The sequence below is a fragment of the Trematomus bernacchii genome, unplaced genomic scaffold (genome assembly GCF_902827165.1).
Source record: "Trematomus bernacchii unplaced genomic scaffold, fTreBer1.1, whole genome shotgun sequence".
Taxonomy (NCBI): Eukaryota; Metazoa; Chordata; class Actinopteri; order Perciformes; family Nototheniidae; genus Trematomus; species Trematomus bernacchii.
Genome location: NW_022987567.1, coordinates 2,311,956 through 2,336,292, shown reverse-complemented (window position 1 = coordinate 2,336,292; position 24,337 = coordinate 2,311,956). Strand labels below are relative to the sequence as shown.

Sequence of the window (24,337 nt, the reverse complement as noted above, 5' to 3'; positions counted from 1 at the left end):
TGTGTAACATTGTGCATGTAAGTACTTAAGGATAATCTTACTCATGTAGGAAGAGTAATTTCATTACTATAACATGTAGGTTAATATCACTGTTTGTAAATGAACTAAACATAACATTTTAAAGGGCCCTTTGTGCTTTTGGGGGTGTTATATACTGTAAAGGCTAAATAAAAGTTCCCTCCCACACACCGCCCCCCTACCTGAAACGCCTCCAATGGAGTCTTTTGTTTACTTCCTTAACATGACATCACTATGTTACAATTGTGCTTCTACCTGGCTAGAGCTCCAACAAATAGAGTGCCACAGTGACGCAATTTTCGAATCATAAATCAATCCATCATAAACCTATCGATTAGATCAATCAGAGCAGACTGGGTGTCTGGTTTCAGACAGAGGGTGAAAAGAGGTGCTGCATGAGAAAAATAAAGAGCTTTTTGAACATTAAAGCATGTAAACATGTCACAGTAGAGGCAAAACATACAAATATGAACCTGAAATAATTATAATAGGGACAAATATTTCCCTGTAGAAGTTCAGACTTAAACATTTTTTTGAGAGTTTTGTTGTTTTACCATTTGTAATATAACTTTCAAAAAATGATACAGTGTCAAATTTAAACCAAAGAGAAATATTTATTTCATAATAGACCTCATTTGGAAATACTCAACCATTCAAAAAAAAATGTACACGATTAAGTACTTATTTTTTTTCGAGGACGTATTGACAGGAGTTGAAATATCAATAGCCACATGCAATGGGATTTTGTCCACCACATACACAGCGACTAGATCCCCCCCCCCCCCCTCTCTTTATTTAGATGACATGGAGGCTTCCTGTGTGTCCCCCCTCACACAGTGGTAGAACTTTGTGTTTTTTGGGGGGGTGGGCCTTTGTAATGACACACATCATAGACAGTCAAAAGTTTAGAAACTAAACATATCAGCACCTTTTCCCCGTTAGTGTTGGAGAACCAGCCTGAGCGGACGTGCTCAGTGTTTGCACTTAGCTTCCTTCGTATTAGTTTTAGCAAGAAGACAAGATGAGTTTTAATATACGTGACATTTTCAAATGAAGGCTGAGACATTTCAGTCTAAGCTGCTATGGATTCATCAATACCATATCACAATGTGGAGGTGCAGATATGAAGGTCAAACAGAGTTAGTCAATATTCTGTATATGAAATTAAATGTAAACAAATTTGAACCATTATAAGCTAACAGAGCCAATAAACATCTGAACGTCAGCATAACTAGAATTAGAAACTGGCCTTCTGTCAATAGGAAACTGATGAACGTTTAATATTGACAAACTGCAGTCAACATGGCTGTTAATTACTGGAAGTAAATGGAAACACTGAGCACTGCCCCTTTGGAAAAACACAAAATGTCTTCTTCTGTGGATTCAGGTTCATTAGCACGTACATTTTCCTTCAGATAAAAAAATCTTCTGACAGTTTACATTTTCACCAGTCTGCACAGCACCAAATTTCACGCATGAAAAATGATTTACATTAAGAAGGGGGAGGCGGGAACAAAAAGAAAAACCCAACACCTGAACATCTGTAAAAATAAGGCAAAGTACAAAAATCATAACAAACTCCATGCAGACATTAAAACATGGCTGAATTTGGCTTCAAATAATAAACGGTCCAGTTAAAAAATAGTCTTGATTCTATGCACAAAGAACAAATCAAAGTGTGAAGTGGTTGTCCAGTGGAATGTCTTGATGTTTCCCTTTTGCATCCAGTTGGTTTCATCCATTGAACAGTGGTAACATACTGACATAGCCGTCAGTATGTTGATGGCTATAAAAACCCTCTTTCTGAGTCTATCCAGTCACGGTTAGGATAAGTTAAATGCTTCACCATCTTGTTTCCCGGGGAGGGGCGTCCCCAGTCAGTGCCCCCCACCTCAGTAGAGTCCTCTGTTTGGGGCTGCTGTGGTTCAGTAAGCATGGACCATTCTTCAAAGGCACCGTACTGTACATTGGTCAGAGTGTGTGTGTGTGTGTGTGTGTATGTGTGTGTGGGCCGCGCATGGGCACATGCATACATGGAGAAGTAAAACCAGTCAACAAAGTCTATTCCCTCCACTGGTGTCAGCCCACAAGGCATCACCATGACAACTAAGGCAAAAATCTCTCCACATGAAAACAGAGCATCTGTCTTTTCCCCCCCCTTATTTTAGTTTCTGATTCATTGCTTCAGCTAAAATCCCCCACAATAATCATTAGTAATGATAATAATCTCTATTCAATAAATTATCTATACTGTACAATTATTTCACCTGGCATAGACCTGCAACCAAGAAGCTATCCACAGTTTCTGTCCTCAGTTCATAGATCCTCTGCAGAACACACTGACAGACAACAAGCCACTTTCTTCTTCTTTCCTGTACAGAGATTAAACAGGACATCCTGCTAAAATAAAGAATGAAAAATGTACAAACATAAGCAAAGCAGGTGCATAATTGAAGATTGAGAAATGGGGTAGAAACACTCGCAGAACGATCGGGTATCCAGCAAAAAAACAACAGCAAAAGTTTTTTTTTTCTTGTGTTGTTTCCTGGAGAGAGTGAGTGATTTCTCTGAGCACAGTAGATAGATGATGGTTCCTGATTTTAGAGCGCGAGGCCAGTAATCCTTCCAGCATTACTGAACGCCTTCTTCGTCCACGTACGTTGAGGGAAACCATCCAATCTGAGGCATAAAACAGTAAGTATCAGTGTGTAAATGTAAACAAGATAATGTTAATTTAGAATCATGTATACATCATTCGGGCATGTGTCCAAGTGTGCTTTTTCTGAGCACCCAGTGTCTTTTTCAAATGTTTCCAATGACGATATGTATGCACTGCACAAATCATTGTATCTTTGAGTTCCTAAACCATTTTTGTGACAGCGCTTCAAGTTGAATATCTAAATTATTCAAAGAACAGCTGGTGACATTACTGTAGTAATTGGAGTAGAAGCTTGTTGGTTTGAGCAGATTGGCCGGTGGACAGTGGATGTATCTGCCGGTGAGTTTGACTTTTATCGCAGAACACGGATCGTCTTTCTCGTCCTACAGCTGTCAGACTGAGCGGTGACAAACTCATTCATCCAAAGTTTGAGAGAAATCATTTTTCAGTTGGTTCTCACGGAGAAAATCAATGTCCAACAACTATATAATTGCTCAAATAGATGGATAACAGGGAAGGGGGCGAGGCTAGTCTGTTTTTACAAAAGTGGTGATACATTGTTAAGATATCCTTGTCATGGAAAGTGAAGGTTTTTTTAATGAAAAGCTGTGAAGAGGCTCTGCAGAGCACCTTTCTGCCAGAAAGAAACACTATGCGGACACAGTGCCCTAGAAGTACATGCAGTGAGAAAACACTTATAACACTGTGAGTCTGAATGTATCAGACCACTCTGATCTCTTTGCTTTAATTAGCCACATGATGTGCAATATTTTTAGATAGCTTAGATGTCCCAGCCTTCTAAAAAAACTCTTCTTCTATTTCTACGGCTGTTGCTAGACAACTGTTCCTACTGGTTGGAAAGTCAGTATTGTTACATAGTGCATATATAGAGCAGTGAAAATGTAATTGTATCACTTGCAAGCAGTCAAATGGGGATAATGCAAACTGATTCGTGCAGTTATAAAAAAATAACACAACTTACTGACCATGGGGTCTTTACTCTTTACATTAACCACTGATATGTTATTTTTCTTTTAAATACAAATACATCCTATATTTGTTATCATAAGTGCCCAATTGATACGACATGGTGTCCTATTTGTTTTAAGGTCTCTAAGCAAGATGCACTATAATAAAACCTAAATTATACTAGAATCCATATCCAAAGCAACACATTATTGTCTTTAGAACAAAACATTGACATTACATCCAGTTGGACTGCTACCCGTTTAAACAGACACATTTCCCAGTAGGCAGGTTTTAGTTTGTAAACACCTGTTAGGAGTCCTTTAAATATAAGTGGTATAATTGGTTAAATTCAGTGGTTCCACATCAGTGCACATGAATCTTGTTCTAATCTCTAAAGACTACAGCACACGGAACTTAATTTTTTTGTTTTTAAGCCCATTTTTTATTCTATTCCCTTTAACCAGCCCTAAATGTAATTGTACTCACTCGTCCGTTGGCCTCTCCCTTCCACCAGCCCTGGTCTCCTCCGATCTTGCTGTAGATTTTCACGATGTCTCCTTCCCGCAGAGAAAGCTCTCTCATGTCTCTTGCTGCAAAATTATACCTGGCCACCGCTGAGCTGACCACCCGAGGAGTGAACACTGCAAAATGAAACAACGGGGACTCAGTCTTCTCACATTGTTAGTAATTGACAAGAGTGAAAGGTGAAACTAGACATAGTGGTTATCATTAGTTGTGAAGGATGATGGTCATTTCTGTGTTCAGCGTGACACAACGCAGCCACACAAAGACAAATGAGCTCCATGGGAAAGGACAAGTTGTTTCATCACTGGAGAGGAAATTGCTTTTCTTCTCGTGATTTAATGAGGGAGTGTGATCACGAGAAGATTCTTGGTGATGAAAAGAGTGCCACGGAGAACAAGGAATGAGGTCGACAGCACGGACACTTATTATGAAATAACAGTGGATGAGGTGCAGGGGGATAAGAGGAAGGAGCATGAAAAGAAAGAAGAGAAATATGAGTACCTGACCAAAAGGGAGCTGAGCTCTGAGAGGAGAAGTTGAGGCCCTGCGGACTGAGGAAGGAGAAGTTGTAGGAGGCGCAGGTGGCTGCTGGGAGAAGAAGAAGAAACACAGAGGAGGAAATAAAGCTGGAAAAGCAGAGCTCGAGTCTGAGAAGCAAAACTAAAAAGAAGCACATTGAAGTTGTCTGCCTGGAAAATAGGGTAATCATTCTTTAATCTTGTCATGATTTGAATACTTTAGTGGTTTCCCTGAAAACAACAATTAAAAAAATAATGTCAGTTCATGCACTGATGTGAATGTAAGGGACTTTCTTGTGACATACAGTCAGACTGAAAGGGTAAACAAACATTTTCCTTTCTACTTTACCTATTATTGTTCAGAATCTGGCAACGTTACCAACAGACAACAAGACTGTGTGACTTTTAATGTGAAACAGGAATTTAAATGTGACACCATCTGCTCTTTGTAGCACATTTCTGCTGCTGAACTTTCACACAACTCGTACAGGCTCCCAGACAACACTCGTCTGGACTCCATTACCAGATTGTCAGTGCATAATAGTGTGGAGAGCACAGCTTTTAAAAGGTAATAAGAGAAGCATCGTTGCCATGTACATCTGCCACCACGACAATACACAAAAATGTGTGCTTGAGAGCACATTAGCAGCTGAGAAGACTCAATTGTCTCATTTCCAAATGCACCCAAGAACTGGAGGGAGACAATCTGTCTGTGGTGGCCAGTTCCTCCAGTGGATCAGAGAGCTGCAGGACAGAAGCCAGTATTGATATGGCCTAATGGCTGCCAACTCACAGCCACAGGCCACTTCCTCTTTGTCTCCCGCTCTTTATCTATTTCACACTGCTGGTCTCTCTTTCGGCCCTGTTCCCCTGGGGGCTCCCTCCAATCCTCTCTGTGAGTCACTGGCCAGTGTGTCTCATTTATTCTAGCCTCCCTAGATAGCTATACCCACAGCAAAGATGGCAAGGGAATACATCTGTAAAATGGACACAGTCAAATTAGTTCTCATAATCATTCATAGAAGCAGGGAGGTATACATGTCGCTACCCCAAATGTCCATTTATCCAAAGACGTTCGTACAACTTAGCCATGCCCTTCAGCTGTTCCTGGGGTACCCAAGGTGTTCCCAGGTCAGATATGAGAGGGGATATGAGCCTGCCCAGTGGTCTTCTCCAAGCTCCATGTGTTTTGCATAGTGCCAAAGGGATGTGTCCAGGAGTCATCTGCATGAGATGTCCAAACCAGATGTCTGGCACCTCACCCTGTCTTTAGAGAAGAGCTCAAACACTGCTATCTATGATCTGGTTTGAGCCTTGCCTAAAGCTCATGACCATAGAGGAGGGTTCTCATGAAACACATTCCTGCACATGGTGCCACACGATCCCCCAGCTGGTGGTAACATGCTAAGATATGCTGCAATGTGTTAGCAAAGACAGAAAGGACAATGACCACATATAACATGGATCTACCAATCTAATTCCAGTGTTAAATTAAAATCTGTATTTGTGTAAGTGACGTGCAAGGCATGACCTCAACATTACTTTTCAAACTTTGTAAAGCAATGTAACAAAACAATACATACATAAATAAGGGTATCCGACTACTGATTGTAAACAATACCTGATCCAGATATTTGAGCGTTCATCTGTATGGGTACATCTATACAGGGATATAAACAATGTTAGAATTAAAATGCTATTCTACTAAATGCTGGGTAAAGAAAACATACATTTGAGTTAGCAACAAAACAAACAAAACTGTTACCAATCAAAATTGTTATGATATAAAAAATGTCACTATATATATAAAAATTGGGCAAAAATAGGCAGTATGCCCTGCTTTGAAATGCTTGGGGCATGTCAAGTAATACTGCCCGAGTGCCTGACTGCTGGGGGTCTCTTGCAGAATGTGCACACCCCAGGCTCTTCTAAACTTTCAAAATGAAGTCTGTCCAAACTAATCATGTTGAAAAGAGTATTTTCTGATAGTGGCTCAGGCTAGCTGCTGGAGAGCAGGACCGTTCTGAGGGCTTACCTGGTGAGCGTGTGCTGGCCCGTGTTAGCGAGCGTTCTCTCGACTTGTACGGGTATCGCAGGGTCGTGTCTAACAACTTAAAGCTCTCTTTCAGTGAATGTGCCTGATAGTACTCCACCAGCTCCTGTTATAACAAACAGCACAGAAGAAATATTGTTATTATCTCACACTGATATGAAGCTACTGTAGGTATTTGGGTTTCTAGTAAAACATGTGACTTACCAAAAGACTCTCAAATTTCTTGGCCTCAGTGATGTGAATCCAGTTGTCTTTTTCAATGACTTTGATGTGTTTTACTTCATCGTTGAATCTGTAAAAGAAGAAATCATGTTTACATTTTAATCATTGGATTCAGCTCGATACTCAAATCAAACTTTATTTATATAGCACTTTTCATTCATAAATCTAACGCAAAGTGCTTTACAAACCAAACATCAATACAAAACAACCACCCCCTTCACAGTTAATATATAACACATGACTGATAATAATGTGATAACACTTAAAACCAACATAATTCAATAAAACACATGCCTGAATAAAACAAGCATAACAAATAAATAAGAATACAATAAGAAAAGAAAATAATTAAAATAAGAATACCATTTATAATAAAATAAGAAAGAAATAAGGAAATAAATAAGAATTAAAAAAATCATGAATACAATTAAATTAAAAGCCAAATTAAAAGATTAGGTTTTGAGTTGGCTCTTTGTGCTTTCACTATCTGAAAACACTCGGTGTGATTCTGATTCTTAATATTGTTCTCCCTCTCTCATGGACCTTTGGTGCTGCTGTCAACATGAAATTCAGTTGTGTATACCTGAAGGACTGACAGACTTTAAAAGTAATTTTCACAAACTGATTTCATTATCCATCTCAAGGCTGGTCTCCCCAGCCCATTCGCACCTGTCTTAGAGATAAATGTGCTAAAGCATTCCTCCCAGTACATCAGTGTATGACAGCTCCAGTCAGAGCTCATGCATTTCTCTTCCTGATGCATTTTCTCGGAGGAAATACACACAAACAAACAGGATTAAAAAAAAAGAAGCAATTACCGAGCGGTAATTAGCTGGAGCTGAAAGATGCTCGGGAAAAAGCTGACTGGGGCATCCCGTGAGAATTTGTATTCCCCGTGAGATGTGAATAAAACCACTTCCCCTGAGTTTCTCCCTCTCCTGTTGCGATGTTGAACACTCACTTGATGCTGATGGCGAACCTCTCTGCCTCCGCCGTCCTCTCTCTGATAAGGTAGGTCCCGCTGCTGTGGGATTTTAAAAGGTTATCGGCCTGCTGGCGCTCCATGTTCCCCGCAAACCTACAGAGGAGCAGAGGATACATGCTGTCACCTCAAACACAAAGCTATATACAATCAAACCACATACTGAAGGCTTAACAAATCCTTGACATCAAACAACGGTGCAGTAATTCATCTTTTGATTGCGGTCATGTTTGGGGTCACTTTGGTTTAATTTGAAAAAGTGCAAAAACATTACAAGTATTAGCGTGAACATATCTGGCGTAATTAGATAGTGACCTCGGGCTATTTGCATAGTGTACATCGTGATAGGTCCACACTCTTCAGAAGTTAAGGGTCTTACCAAGGATATCCATAGTAGTCTGATTCCCTGGAGCACTGCCGGGTAGATAATGACTGGAAAGGCTGGAATAAATAGACACAGCGCGTGTAAACATAACAATGACATGGAGCAGAAGTAGATCACGTATACGTATGTCCCACATAGGTGGTTAAAGTGTACACTAAAGAGAAAGAGGAAAGCCCTCAAGACACTGTTATGATTCTTGAATAATATATACATGCTGTACATGTACTGCATATAGGTGGCTTACCTTTGGGTCCAAACATGGTTTTACACAAGAACTGGGAAAGAAGCCGCTCTTTAGTGTTTGTATCAGTTTTCCCTGCAAGAAAAAAAAGGCAGGGCGAGTTTAATTGTAAGGTATTTAAAAAACTCTAATAATGGAAAGTGCTTTATCAATTATTTAAGAAGAAAAATCCTACAATCGCATACAGTACTGGATTAACCTGAATGAACCAACTTTATATTCAAAGCTCAGCACACTCATACATATCACATGGCAGGATTAAACTGTTCCGTAGAGGGTTAACCACCGGGTGAGTTTCAAGAGGACGTATGCTAATGTTCAGGTTAATATCTGTATTTGTTGTGTCTCTACTGTGACATGTCTCCATGCTTTAATGTTCAAAAATCTCTTTATTTGTCTCATACTGCCTGTGCTGCAGCACCTCTTTTCACCCTCTGTCTGAAACCAGAGCCCAGTCTGCTCTGATTGGTTAGCTGGCCGGATCTGTTGTGATTGGTCGATTGATTGGGGAGTGTCTGTGGAGGCAACTTTGGTATTTTAGCCTTTACACAAAACCAAAACACTACAGGAAAGGGACAACCCTGAAAACAGAATAGAGGCCCCTTTAAAAGAATGGCCTCAGGAAGTTGGGAGTGACAGCAGTGTTACAGCCGCTGTCGTTCAGCCTGATTCACTGTCGAAGCTCTGAAGGTCTGCAGGTACAGCTCCATTGATTTTTAACTAAGAGAGGGTCAATGCTGTTGTTGAAGATGCATAGAAGGCAGTAGAATACATCAGGGGATTGATTTTCTCAGTATGGTCTGATAATATCAGATTAGAACTCTCTGCACACACAAAGTGTTAAAGGTCCTACAGAAGGCTGGATGACTTGAATAACATCAAACTACCTTGGGTAAGTAAGATTCAATATTTATTTAATGTCAGGATCAAAGTTTATTGCCGAAATATGCCGCTAAATAACAAGATTCCAATTCTAAAGGATGATAACCTTCAACATCCTTGATTCAAATGGGTTTCTTAACTTCCCATATTGCCTGTCTGGAACTGCGACCTAAGGCAAAGTATCAGAATGTGTGTTGCATCTTTAAAGAAGGCAAACAAAAAAAACACAATCGAGAAAAACCAAGTTCAGTTATATTCCTGGATTAGAAACAGTTTACAATCATATCACGTTTGTAACTCCCAGCCATTCACTTACTTAAATCTTGTTTCCTACATTTTTCACTCATACATATTCATAGATTTACCCTGCATAATAACACTGTAAAAGCATCACTCCTCTAAAGAAGATTAGTTATTTTACCTGTCAAGATGTGTCTAAACTTTACCAAATGTGTTTTTATTTGTATGGTTTGCAATTATCTTGAGCAAATTGATATTGGATTACCTGTAAAATGACAGACCCAGGTGATGAAGCTTTATTTATAGTGCAGTCAGTGTGTGAAATGTGTTTCCACATTCCTGGCTCTCCTCTTACATTGGTTTCAAGGAAAAGTTCGACATTTCTGAGATGTGAAGATTGATATCGCTCTCATACAAGGCTACAGCCAGCCTAGCATAAATGTTGAAATAGCAGGAAACAGCCAGCCTGACTCTGTCTAAAGGTTACCAAATACCAGCTTAACACAGTACAACTTGTTTGTTTTAACTGTGTAAAGACTAAGGAGTAAAATAAAGTATGTATTGGCCCTGCCATGGACTACCTGGAGTCTGTGCCAGCTGCCGAGCAACCTCACAATGATAAAAAGTGGAAGTCACTGCACCCGGCCAAGAAAAATAATTGTTTTTGTATGGATTAAACAAACAAGATATTAATTGTCTGTACAGGAGCTGGGGGTCCAGACTGTGTTACCTTTGGACAAAGCCAGGCTAGAGTGTAGGGATTTATCCCAGAGAGCCAAAAGGGCTATGATTTCTCCTCATGTGATCACCCTAAACTTTTAAACATTCATTCATTTAATGTCCAATATCACAATTTCTCAACGTGCTGGAGGTCAGAAGCAGCTTAATATGCTTTTAACAAGATATGTTAAAGTCTGTGTCAGATAAGAGTGATTGACAGCCGTACCTCCCACCACGTGGTGTCAGGATCTCCCTTCAGCAGCTCGATAAACTCTCCTGTTTGAAAACACAGCGGCGTCTTCCCCGGTGGAGCAGGCGTGCCGTGGTAGTTCCTCACTGCCACCATCTTGGGGCCTGGAGACACAATCAAGTGATTGCTATGAGGATTGATGGATGTAGCTGGAGTAACAGTCACATGTATAAAAGGGATAAAAGTGAAACATTTTAATCTGAACTCGTGCTGCTTCCTGTCATTTAGAAGTAACACATTGTGAATCAGGCTGATAAAGACAGGCCTGTTTGTGATTAGACATCTGACCCATTGAAGGGGACATATTGTGGTCATTTTCAGATTCATATTTGTATTGTGTGCCTCTACTGTGACATGTTTACATACAGGAAAGGGAAAAACCCCTAAAAGAACAATAGGGCCTCTTTAAGTGATGCAGTGGTCTAAGATACAAACAATTTAACCACAACTCCCTGGGTTCAAATCTGGTTTAGCATCCTTTTGTCTGTCTACTTTCAAGTATCATATATGGCAAAAACACCAGATATTTCAAAGAAAATCTTATTAACAAGAACTTTGTCATTTCAAACTGTGTCTCACCCTTTTGAGACTGATTATCATGTTCTGGTTTATTTTAATCTCAAATGTCTTCAGGGTTTTTGAATGGCAAGTAATATCATGAGCACATAGTATCTATATTTATGCATGCACTGCCACCCACTGTACACGTTGATAATGTGTTTTTTTTTTTGGTTCATGTGTAGTGTGTCTATCCACTAGATGGCAGGAGAGAGCTGTGCTGGATCCATAATAAACTCATAACATGACAGCTGACAGAATATGCAGCTTCATATGGAAGTGTGCTGTGTGTCATGTTTAAGTGACTGGATCTTACCTGATGATAATCCGGGTTCCTGGAGAGAAAAACATTGTTTTTCAGTGAATTTATTACAAACTAAAATCCTACTTGTATGATTTAATGTTAAAGATATAAGAAGGAAAGGGACAATTAAGGAACATTTGACTCATATATTGATAAAGTACTCACCAAGTCAAGAGGATCTGAAACAAGAGAAATAAAACAGTGACAGTGAGGAGTTTGAATCAATGAACGCACAATTCAAGTGCTTTATTTAAAATAGTTACACCCCCCCAGAAAATGTCAAAAACGTGTGTAAGAGAGAGTCATCTCTGTTGAAAAGATGTGAAATAGTCCCACACTGATCCATAGAAACCCCCAGAGGCCTGCAAGCAGTTCACGGTTCAGGAACAGTACGTTTACGCTTGTGAACGTAATGAAATTTCACGGATCATTTTTAATGAGGTTAAAAAAAATGAAATAATCATATCATAATAACATCAATGAAGTCTGTCACACAACATTGATTTACAATTTAATCCAAACATTGACAAGCCCTGTACGGAAGCCCTGAGAGACAAGTGAGGAAAACAAATCTTTACTGGAACTCTGATCCTAATTGTTTATGAATTACATTTTTATTTTTGGCAGGTAAAGAAAACCGTAAAAAAAATGTAAACTCATATATGCATTTAGTCCATTCAGAACATTGAGTAGTGGTGCACTATAGCCTCTTGTGGCCGAAACAAGTACTACAACAACAAACACAAGGTTTATTTTTAATTAAGGAATTTAGAAAGACTATTCTGGCAGAACATTTTCTCCCACCCACTTGTAAGTCATACACACAAGAGAGAAAATCATTTAGACCAGACTAAATTAATGGATTAACAGAATATATTTGTTTATTCACTTGACATCCAAGGCTTCCGTATACCTGACATTGAGCCCCCAAAATAGACATTTTTTTTATAAAATAATAAAAAAAAGGGTTTCTGCAAGCAGATTAAATGAACACCTACTTATTTTACAGATGGTGATGACTTCCAGACACTCTTTGTGTGCTCCTGTTCCACAGCGAGAGCAGTAGTAGCCCTGGTAGAAGATTCCCCTATAGGACACACACACACACACGCTCACATCAGTAATGCAAACAGGAAGTGTCTCAGACACAAATTAACTTCTTGTACGTACAACCCACAAGGGAATCGGCTGCTTGGAACTATAAGCCTGTGATTGCGGTTACACATGCTCCATCATTTCCACTTTGTGATCCTTTAAAATCACAGAATCGACTCGCTCCATTTAAGAGCAGTACTGAGATTGGTTGCATGTACTGTAACGCCGCATGTGTTGCACACTGCCATGTTGAATAGTAAGTGCCATAAATCAGGATGGGGATCCGCTGGGGCTGCAGCAGTAATTAGCATCTAGCAGGGAGCGGGGACGCCGGTCCCTGCTACCACTGGCTCTGTGAATTTAGGTCAGCCCAGCCAGGAAATGTGTGGGTCAATACACAGAGTGGAGTTTAGCCGGCTGACTGTAATAGAGGGGAAAGTGGTGATTCAGTGACTCGGGCTGTCCCTGCTGCAGAGGAGCAGCACTCTCACAGGGGAGGGGGAGCGCTCCGGGACACAGCGGGTAGTGCTGGGAAGGGGAAGGTTTAAAAATATTTGTTTCCAAGGATTTTTAAACTAATAAGAGGCTACGCTAGACAAAAACATATTCCCTCTGTGATTTAAGTGTGTTTATCTGTTTCTCACCAAATGTGGCAGAATATTCTCTCATTTTAGCACTTCACTCCCTTTGTTCATCATACACATTTAATAACACTACTTTACATTTTGTACATGATTATTACTTGTCCTACATAATTATGTTTGTTTTATTTTGACTGAACTGTTATTGATTATTTCTTATTCGTATTTGGTGCCTCTACTGTGACATGTCTCCATGCTTTAATGTTCAAAAAGGTCTTTGTTTTTCTCATACTGCCTGTGCTGCAGCACCGCTTTTCACCCTCTGTCTGAAACCAGAGCCCAGTCTGCTCTGATTGGTTAGCTGGCCAGCTCTGTTGTGATTGGTCAACTGCTTAAAGATGTGTCAGAAAAGTCCTGCCCCTTATCAGGTACAATCACCTGGCTTCTTATTTCACCCCTGCATAAATCATGGCTATACAGTATCTTCGTATGAACGTTGCATAACATGTCTGAGCGTATATACAAGTATTTCTTATAGTAAGTGTCTGTGCAGAGTGTAGAGACAACTGAGTTAAATAAATCTGTGTTCCTGCTGAATAAAGCTGGATACATGATAGTCCTCGGAAAGTCTAGAAGTACAGGCATTCATTATTTATTGTAGAATATGAATGTGCTGTTCTGCAGATCAGCACTGGAGTTATCAGGGAGTTACCTCAGGAGCATCTTGCAGGCTCGACAGTTGGTGTTCTTATCGAATGTGTGCATCTGAAAGTTATGCTGATTGGCTGTGGCTCTCTCTGGCTTGATGTTGGACCTGGAAGTAAACAATAATGAATGAGATTTGTTTGATTTCTCCAGTGTTTAATTAAGTGTAAAAAGAACAGACACGTTCCATCTGGTTATTTAAAGACGATTTCTCAAGTGAATTTCCAGGAAAGTTACCAACCCTTTTGTGTAATCGTACTCACATGGCCATTTCAAACTGCTCCATCCACTTCCTCTTTGTCTCCTCTGTTTTACAGAAGAACTGGAAGCCCTGCTTCCCTTGCAGGTGGATCAGGTAGAAACCGTATGACCACTGGGGAGAAGAAGTGAGTGAGGGACAGATGGTGGAGACATATGTGGATGGCAATGACAAAAACAGGCAAATAACTTAGTGATTTCTGAGCTTTCATAAAAATCCGTACAAAAACCTACTTTAAATATCACCACATCTAAAGAGATAGTTTGCATGTTTTAAAGTGGGGTTGTATGACGTACCTATACCATGTCAGACTGCAGTCAGTCAAGACAATCAGTTTGGAGAAACAGACGGGAGAACAGGAAGGGAGCTGCTGATTAAGGGGCAGCAGCAAAACATATAACCCAAAAAACATTAATATTAATTCAATTGTCTGTATTTTCACTGCTATGAGGGCTTAGCATGAGCTAATGCATACATTTTCTGTTTCCGATTGGGAACTGTAGCTGTAAATGTAGTTTGTGGCTTACGCTCTCGCCAAAGCCACCAGACATTGAAAAAACCTGTAATTTGTACTCACAGAACACAGAGGTTGCCGTTTACTGCTGCCTTGATTTGTTAGTTAGTCTGTGTTACTGTGTTATTCAGGTGAATCCGGACCAACCAAAGTCAAACAATAACACAAACAAACTAACCAGTCAAGGCAGAGGTACACAGCAAATGTGGTGCTATGCAAGATTAAATTACACTTTTTTTTTTACATAGGACTCTGGTGGCTTTTGAAGACAGTATTGATAACAGCTTCATACTTTATAGCTGTCTCAAAAGATACAGCAGTGAAAATATTCTAAATATATGAACTGTTATTTATCTTTTTAGGTGGACATTTTTTTGTAAGTGGCCATGATTCGTTGCAGCCCCCATCCACACAGAACAATGCTTAACTTCTGTGCCCGTTCTCCTGTCTGTTTCTCCAAAATGGGTGTTTTCGCCTACCGAAACTACTATAGGTAACACTGACTATAGATAACACCTCATTAAACTCCACTTCTAAACATCCCAACTATCCCTTTAATTCTGAACTACAAGATGCTTCACATGCTTTAGCGATGCATATTTCCAAAAGCTGGAGAGTGCACGTGCATTCACAGCATGACACCCATAAAACACCACTGCCAATAAATAGGCCATTATGAGAAGATGAGTCAAATAAAAAGGGTCAATTTGAGCTTACCATTTTTCCACTGGACTGGTAAGCATGCAAAAAGAAAGACACCAGAGAAAGAGCCAGTTACACATGCAAAACATGAACAGACACATGCAGATTCAAAACAAAAAAGCCATGTTAGATCTGTGGCAAAATGCACTGCGGTACGAATTCATGAATCCTAAATGTCCTTCGTTGCATTAACATGGTTTCTCAAGCATGGGCGAGCACAATGCATAATATGAAACGTCAACGCATTACTCATAAGATCTACATCTGCAAATTACCATCAACAAATCCTTCAGCTCAAGGGCAACATTTGTAATGATTACGCGGGACGTTACAACATCTGCATACATATTGTTTAGCTTGGTCCTTTCAAAGTAAAAGCGTGATTCTTACCTTTTTCATGTCTCTGTTGTTCATGGGGTCGTCGGACATTTTATATGACTGCAGTTCGATAATCTCTTTGAGCTCATAGCTGTAGCCTTTCCTCTTGCAGACAATGACCACTTTATCAAACAGGAATATATACCTGAAGACAAACACACATATTAATTGTTTTTCCAACTGTAAGAATATGTGATTTCTGGAGGTATTTTATTCTGGAGAGATCGTTCTCACCGGTCCTGTTTCGTTCGGTTGACGATGGAGCACACCTTCAGCTCTCCGTCTATCTTTGGCCTCCCGTACTCCTCCAGTTTCACCTGCTGCTTCGGTCAAAAGGACACACAGCATGTCAATCCACTTATTCTATATATCTATAACTTCTATATTTAATGAGAAACTATGATTAATTCATCTCCACTTGAATTTTAGACAGAATCATAATAGATTACTACTAAATGATACATCTCGGAAGATATTCAGTCCCTGTTTCTTTTCCATCCTGGTAATCCACATCCACAAGTTGTTTACTGTATATGTGGCATATTTATAAGGCCAAAATGAACCCAGTGACTAGTTGCACCTCTGTAGGAACAATACATGAAGATAGGAAGTGATAACAGAGAATGAGACAGTCCCATTGGAAATATTTGGAAATATAACAGAAGATGAACATCAGCCTGGAAGATAAACACTAAATCATTCATTGAGGAAGCACGGTAAGGTTATTGTTTCTGGGTTAATGCTCAGTGAATAATCACTCCCACAAACATTGAATCCCATCCTGGTGATAACGTTAGACAGTGTATTACTTTTTATATTCAAAATGTCTTCTGCAAAGACGTAAAATCTAGCTTTGTAAATGAAAACAGAACAATAGATTCATGATACAAGGTTACCATTATATTATTTACTGTAATGTGACAACGTTAAACTTTGCTGCTGTGGATGACATTTTGGTAAAAGATGTGAAACAAATACCACTCTGATATATGTGTTTCTAAAGAAGCAAAGAACGTAAAGTAAGAAAACACTTCTTCATTCAAATGCTGGTAACAGTTAAAAAAAACAGACTGTGTGTGTACAGTATGTGTGTGGTTTGATTACATTTGATGAACAGTGGGTGTAGTATTATTGTGGGTTGTTAACCAACCCACTTCAAACCAGTTTATAAAGCACGAAAAAAAATATATATACAAAAGTCTCTCAATTGAAATGACTACTTAGAAACTCAGGTCAGGTCATGTCCATGTGGCTTCACCTACAGTAAGAAGATGAATTAAGCCCTAAGAAACTTGAAAAATAAAGGCTTTGACGATACTTACAAGATTCTCTATTGAACTTTGGAACTCGCTGATTTTCTTCAGCGTCTCGTTATCCCTCTTGACTTCGTTGATGTACATGGCAAGGTCCTGGGAGAGCAAGGCAAACATTCTTTCAGCCTTTACACTGAGAATCCCTTTTGACATCTGTCATATCACCGTAGATGTACGGCCCTTTGAGGCGCAGTAGCTGTATGAAACATTTTATACAGCTTTTGGCTCTGAGCGCTGTTGAGTTATTATGTAACGTGTCTTAAAGCTCACTCATGAGCACACTGACCTGCATCGCCTCCAGAGACTCCTTCAGTTGTTGTCTCTCCGGTCGGTCCGCCGAGTGAGTCAACAGCTCCTGTGGAGGGAGATCATTATTCATATTTAGTAAACACCCTGATTCAAAGCCTATAGTAATGAGAGGAGATGTTGTAACGGATGTATAGCTGATGTGTTTGACACTGACACACATCTGAGTCAGACAGAAACATACATTACATTGAACGTTTGCTAACTAGCCTCCAGACCTCTTTAAGCTTTATGGCAATAAGCTAATTCCTCCACAGAGTCAGTCAATGACAGAAATGTTACATCTTTTTGAAATAGGATGGCATGTCTCCTCCATTAGCTTTTTGGAATGATTTATAAAATACTATAGAGCCATGTGCTTTGTGTGAAATGAAAATCCCATTAAAGCTTTTATAGTTTTATAAATACAACTGAAACTGTGCCATATGTTTAACCAGTTGGCCGCTCCATCAGCAGTGTCCTAAAAAAACTAAGAAATAAACACACTACTGAACCAAATGTTGTCTTGTCGTTGATGACATTGATAGACAAACTGAAGTTAATACAACGGGAGGATTTTAGCCTTTGCAGACCATTCACATTCGCCTACAGTATATGACACACTACAGGAAAGGGAAAATCCCAAGAAGCATAATAGGGCCCGTTGATAGATGTATTTTCAATGCATTACATTTCGCTTTTCCCGCTATGACAACTCTCTTCCACCTGCTAGCTATAAGAGGGCATGACCTTCAGATATCCCCCCCGGTCTAACCCCCACTGTGCAGCCATGCTGAATAACCAGTACGAGCCATTAGTGCGGCGACACGAGCATTATCTCTCAAAGGCTTCCCACCAGCAGCCGCACAGCAAGGACGAGAGTTCTCCTATTAGGCTTAATTTCACCTTAATTAACTTTAATTGTATATAAATGATCTAACGACTCAGCAGATCTTTTTAATACCGTGGTGTTACTTTTCCTCAAGCGAGACCGCCCCGACGACTCACAGCACAGCCCATAAACTCAGCTTTCACACAGGTTCATAAAAACACTGCAAATTCATCAACTATTCAAACCCTGCTGGAGGAGAATCACTTCTGAGATGACTGTGCTGAATTCACTTTATTTAGAGTGCAGCCAAAGTACATAAAAGATGAAAAGAGCCAAGTGTTCGCACCATGACCGGATAGAGGGACCGCTGCCGTGGTGATATCTATACAACATCTACTGAAGACGTGCATGAGTGGACAAATAAACAGGACGTGTCAGTGTGACGCGCCCCCGGGCCGTGCAGCGGTGTTTCACTGCAAAGCGGTTGGATGCAGTGAAATGGGGTGCGTTTAATTGGATTAGAGTGCGCTTGATTTGACCTCAGTGCCCGGCTGAGGCTCCTGCATGGGTTCGATACAGACTAATAGACAAGTCGCTCTCCGTGAAGCCCCACAATCACCTGAAGCCAACGCTCGCCTCCATTAGGCACCGCTTCATAAACTCATATGCTCATGCATAATTGAGATGCAAAGTCAATTAATCATGGGCGATATTACAGTGGCCGTCTTGTTTCATCGCCAGGAGGAGAGCTCCAGGGAGGAATAATGGTGAGGATGTGTGTGGCTAGTCATTGGGCTTAAAATATATGTTCATATTAGGGCATCGATGCACGGCTACATAATGATTATAGCTACCAGGTAACCCAGGGGAATCTGTTTATCACACGAGCTAAACTGCCTGAGAAGCAGAAATCTAATCTAATGTAATTAATTACTTTATATGATTCATTAGGAAATCAAATTGATTAAATCATCATTTTAAATTGTAGGTAACCACAAACTAACATTATTTAAATATTTACATAACATATACACAAAATGCTAATTACCATACGTCAGGACCAAAATAATGGACATAATTCATAAAGGAAAAGTATAAAATAAAGAACACAGGCAAGCATGCAGCATGTTCCAAAAGGGCAACATAGAAGTACAGAAACAGAATTTGTGGCGTAGCTAAAGGTCAAGAAAACAATGACAGGAAGGTCCCCAGTTGAAGCTTATAGTAAGGAATAAAGACAGACTCAGACTGGTTATTAAGTAATAGCCAAAATGAAAAAATAATTAATTAATGTGTACACTTTGAGACATCTGACCTATGCTTTTAACCTGTAATACTTGTCACCTTTGTTAAACAACTACAAAATTAATTTAAAAAAAGGCATAAAATGACTAGAAAGGGAAGAGAAACAAACAAAAACAGGCACAAAACTCAACGCAATACAAAACAACTACAAAAGAGACAAAGCCACCACAAAGTCTGTGTGTCTTTCTTCTATGTAGGAATGGTGTCAGGGCGTGTGTTTATGACCAGGGGCCCCTCGTGTCATAATTCAAAGAAGCAAGCCTCAAACCTTTCAAATACACATGTTGTGCTTCAAGCAGGGATGAGTGTTGATATTTAAAAGATGGAATGTAATAAGCATTTTGCGTTCCAAACACATGGAGCATCCAGAGAAATAATGTTGTAAGATGCCTCCTACCTTCAGTAGTAGGTGGTACTTCAGCACCCTCTGCATGGGAACCACCAGCAGATCCTGCAGCTTGAACTTCCCTTCCTGCACTTTCATAGTACATTCCTGAGGAAGAACAACAACACAAGCAGCAGGGCAGTTATTACACATTGCATAAGGCCACAAAGCACATTTCCTTCCTACTAACAAGCATTCATTCATTGTTTAATAATTCATGGGGTCTTGTTGTATTGCTGTGACCACTTCCACACATTCATTCGGCATTCCATCAGCAACAACGAGCCCCGTTTATTATTCTGAGGGGAAACAAAAGCTTTGTGATGCAGTAGGCCTGAATGCTGACTGGGAAATTCCTCTGACTAATGAATATGTTTTTATAAACTCTGCACAGGCTCTGTTAGAAACTGTCTTTTGTATGTGTCACACTATGAGGTTTCATCACAGTGGCTTGTGTAGGCGTTTCTTTATTCACTTTCTATCACCATGCAGCAACAAGGACAGCTTATCCCTCTACAAATAAGGGTTTTGTGGAAAAAGAAGCTTATATATCCCGGTACAAAGATCTTCTATTTGGAGAGAGTGTATCTCAGAGTTTTTGACAACAGCTCTTAAAGCAATTTCTCTAAACATGCTAAGTGTGTGTTAGCGATTCTTCTATTATCACTTTATACAAAGAAGGAGTTTCAATAGACCCATACATGTGATACGACTGTTCCCATGTAAGAATTGGTGAGTATTAAGCAAGACATCTTGAAGGCCTTCACCACAAATCCACCACTCTGCCCACAATACACTCGCCAATACATCTGGGGTTATGTTGAGTTCAGTACATCAGAATATTATGAATTAAACAGTCCTTAAGGGCATATTTGCAAATGAGATTATTTGCCTCTCTGATTTTATCTCAATTTGTGCATGACCACGGAACATTTGGATCACATTTATACATTTATGTATGTCATTAACTATTCAATGTCTTCATTTATTCAACAGCAAATTTGAATTTCATACTTAATGTCGTAAGAGATGTCGTTTTCTGTAGATATTTGTAAAGTGCAAACATGTAAATGGTTGCATAAATTGCATAAACTTCCTAACTGTCTTTGATAAAGGATTTATTGGCCATTTAGTGAATATAGGAAACTAATGTTTAAAAAAGAAAAAAGGAAATAACCTACATATGTTGAATTCTATTGGAGGTGGAAGAACATTTCTATTGTCATGGTCTTGTGGCTTATAAGGTTTTTTGTATGGTGTTATTTTGTAATTTAAGCCCCTGTCCCATTCCACATTAAACCAGGTTTTAGGTCCATTAGCAAGATGTGCTGAATCCTACCTGCTCATGAATCAGTATTCAGTCTGAAATAGAAGCCTGTGTTCACACTGTGATGTATTATTTTCACAGCAATGCACTAAATCAGTGGGATGTCACAGGTGAAGGGCGTTACCTCCACTTTAATCTTGACGTCCTCCCGTGTCGCTATTTGCTCGTCCAGTGTCTTCTGTGCGTTCTCCATGTGGCTACAGTACAGACCGTAGATCAACAACCTGGGGAAGGACACAAGTCAAAAACAGCCGTTAATCTAAATACCACTGTTAATCTAAATACACTGTTAATCTAAATGTACTGTCACATCTCATCGCCCTTCATGGGACGTAGGGAGGAAACACTACAACTAATGGTAAAAGTCACGCATGAAAGTGGTTCATTATGCCAGGGCTGTTTATTATGTGCCAGAAATCACAATTTGGTCAATCATTATGTTTCCAAAACAAGATTGGACAGTGAGGTGGGCACACCAAAAACATATTTTCATAAATCTTCAGCAAAAAAGCCAAACAAAAGTAAATGGTAAATGGACTGTATATATATAGCGCTTTATCCAGTCTTTAAGACCCCTCAAAGCGCTTTACATACTACGTGTCATTCACCCATTCACACCCATTCATACAGAGCAGTGTACCTTACTCTAGGACACACATTCACACACATTCACACACCGTTGGCCATGCCATCGGGAGCAACTCAGGGTTAAGTATCTTGCCCAAGGATACATCGACATGTTGACTACATGGGCTGGGATCGAACCCACAACCTTCTGGTTGAAAGACGACCGCACTCCCTCGCAGCCACAGTCTCCCCATGATGATCGGTTTCTTCTTATTTCATAAATATAATCTTAGGAAAAAATAATGTAGTTTTATAAATACAAGTGAAACTATGTTGTAATGTCGTCATCCACATCCTCACTGATTTCATTGTTTTTTTTTGCAGTACCTTTTTATAGTATACTGTGTATATCGACTGAACACTTGTTGTTTTGTTAGTGGAGAGCTTTTAACATAGTTCCCTAATCACACAGCATGAGTTATATAAAAGCAATGGCAGCATTGATAAAAACATGAGAAATGTACAGTGACCAATTAGGATCCAGCTTTCTAGTTTACATCAAAATGAATTGAGCAGGAGGGACCGGGTTAAAGACCTGAAGTTCCCTCTGAAAGCTTTTTCAACTGCTTCAAGCAACTGTTATGTATTTTGGAGTATTATTTTGTGTCAAAATAAAAGCATACCAAGACCTACACCCAAAAAGACCTCCTGCCACAGAGGAACATTTGAAAACACACAGAAATAAGAAGAAAACTGGTGAATTGTGCACTACCTTATGTGTTTGCCAAGGTGGACAAGTACAGTCAGACAGTTGTATAAGCAATATGATCTAACTGTCAACAATTTAAAGTATTGTTCACAGTCTCTCTGGCTTGCTGATTAATCCATTTTTAAGCCGTTAACTACTTTTACTCCCAGACGGCCCCTCTGCAACCGTATATTCACGCTCCAAAAGATGAAACATTCATGTCCGTAGAGAGAAATCCACTGCTGGGATTATGATTCAGATATTCTCAGCTTGTTCTCTGCGAGTACGGGAACTAATGAAGACACGTCAGCTCATAAAAACATCTCCAGCCGAGCATATGGCTAAAAATCTACAAATGAGGCTTAATACGGACTAATGAGGCTCTTTTCAAAAGGTTGGAATATAAATCATATCTTTGTAAAAACATAGAGGAACATTTGATTGGTGTTTGAGTCCACAATCAGCCTTTCGGCAATGTAAGGCACATTCATTTAAAGATGAATAAACACAATTTCAGAGGTCAGCTTGAGAGTCATTTGGCACTGTAGAGGAAAGGCTAAATGAATATGTTAATAAATGTAGTGTGATTAGGAGTATATGTGAATACCATGAATAAGTAATGACCAGATTCTGATCCCAGGGCAATATTTGGAGGGGCGGCCTCCTCTTGATGTAATCTCAGATTGCTAATGCAAGGCGTTGTCTAATATCAGCTGCTTTGCAGAGTTCCTCTTATCAGCGTGTGAGGTGGAAAACAAATCTCTTAATTTGGAGCAGTGAGGAAATGAGAGCTGTTTTCATTAGATACTACAATGGGACGCTGACACAGATCTGTGGGTTCAGTTGGGAAGGAGTTCAAAGTCATCCTGCCTGGAGGATGCCACTGCAAAGAGGCACACATTCCTCCTGCTCACTCGCTGAGTCAAAGTAGGGCATTGGCACGGCTGGTGAAGTGCTAAACCCAACACCCCCCCCCCTCCGGTGGAGTTGGCACTCCGGTCTCTTAATCTGAGTCTCGAGCGGTGCAGAGAGCTGGCACCCTGAAGTCTAATCAGGCCTCCGATAGATCTGTGTGGCAGACAAGAGGACTGCAAACTGCTCTGATGAAGCAGTGGGAGTACGAATTCATATCAATTCATCCTCTTCCCGCTACATTTATGTGGTGAATTTTAAGTTGAATTAAAACAAAACTTAAATAGACTGACATTTCATTGAGAAGTACCCATATTTTTTTTTAAGAAGCATAACTGATTTATGGCTACCCACATCAAGGGCTGCTGTGATTATTTGATGTATTGATGCATAGTAGAAAAGGAACAAAAAAAACCAATTGGCTGTTGGTTTTTCTGTTTGTCAGCAATATTACAGAAAAACTACACGCCTTAGTTTCATGAGACTTGGTAGGAGGGTGTAATATGGGCCAACGAAGAACCCATTCTATTATGGAGCAGATCTGACTCATAGGGCAGATATACAGTATGCAATGCTTTTCACAACTTGAAACGGCATTGTGCTATTCTAGTCGAACATAGGTTTTTAAATGTTTGCATCTTAAACTCAACTGCTACAAAAACACAATATGGCAGGTGAGGAATGTCTTTATTGTCAATGTTAAGAGTGTCAATCATCGCATGTTTCACCAGAGGAGGAATTCTTAACAATGAAAGAAAATCTTCCTCTTGAAAGACCCATCATCTCTTGATCATCGTCTTCTCTACAGAGATCCACAGTGATGATCCCTGGAGCGTCCCTGGAGCCCCCGCTGAGCTCTGACTACAGCCCTCCTGTAACGGGGCTCCCAGCCTGGTTAAACTG

General features: G+C 39.8%; 1 protein-coding gene across 12 annotated transcripts in view; it reads right to left on the bottom strand.

The window, feature by feature from the left end:
- Positions 1-614: 614 nt before the first annotated feature.
- The window catches only part of vav2 (vav 2 guanine nucleotide exchange factor), a 200,014-nt gene continuing 176,291 nt past the window's right edge, over positions 615-24,337 (bottom strand). For 2 of the 12 annotated variants that reach the window (XM_034125851.1, XM_034125853.1), the window contains exons 9-29: positions 21,332-21,431; positions 19,893-19,988; positions 17,360-17,428; positions 17,083-17,169; positions 15,995-16,083; positions 15,773-15,905; positions 15,398-15,412; positions 14,171-14,280; positions 13,915-14,016; positions 12,525-12,613; positions 11,692-11,705; positions 11,539-11,557; positions 10,641-10,813; positions 8,576-8,647; positions 8,326-8,387; positions 7,926-8,042; positions 6,947-7,034; positions 6,725-6,848; positions 6,311-6,349; positions 4,133-4,287; positions 615-2,697 (exon numbers count right to left, since the gene is read on the bottom strand). In XM_034125851.1, coding sequence (XP_033981742.1) covers positions 2,650-2,697; positions 4,133-4,287; positions 6,311-6,349; positions 6,725-6,848; positions 6,947-7,034; positions 7,926-8,042; positions 8,326-8,387; positions 8,576-8,647; positions 10,641-10,813; positions 11,539-11,557; positions 11,692-11,705; positions 12,525-12,613; positions 13,915-14,016; positions 14,171-14,280; positions 15,398-15,412; positions 15,773-15,905; positions 15,995-16,083; positions 17,083-17,169; positions 17,360-17,428; positions 19,893-19,988; positions 21,332-21,431 — 1,801 coding nt within the window. In that variant the 3' untranslated portion in view covers positions 615-2,649. Of the gene's footprint in view, positions 2,698-4,132; positions 4,288-4,672; positions 6,104-6,310; positions 6,350-6,724; positions 6,849-6,946; positions 7,035-7,925; positions 8,043-8,325; positions 8,388-8,575; positions 8,648-10,640; positions 10,814-11,538; positions 11,558-11,691; positions 11,706-12,524; positions 12,614-13,914; positions 14,017-14,170; positions 14,281-15,397; positions 15,413-15,772; positions 15,906-15,994; positions 16,084-17,082; positions 17,170-17,359; positions 17,429-19,892; positions 19,989-21,331; positions 21,432-24,337 lie in introns of those variants that run through there. The other 10 variants (XM_034125857.1, XM_034125852.1, XM_034125858.1 and 7 more) reach the window with 10 other exon arrangements.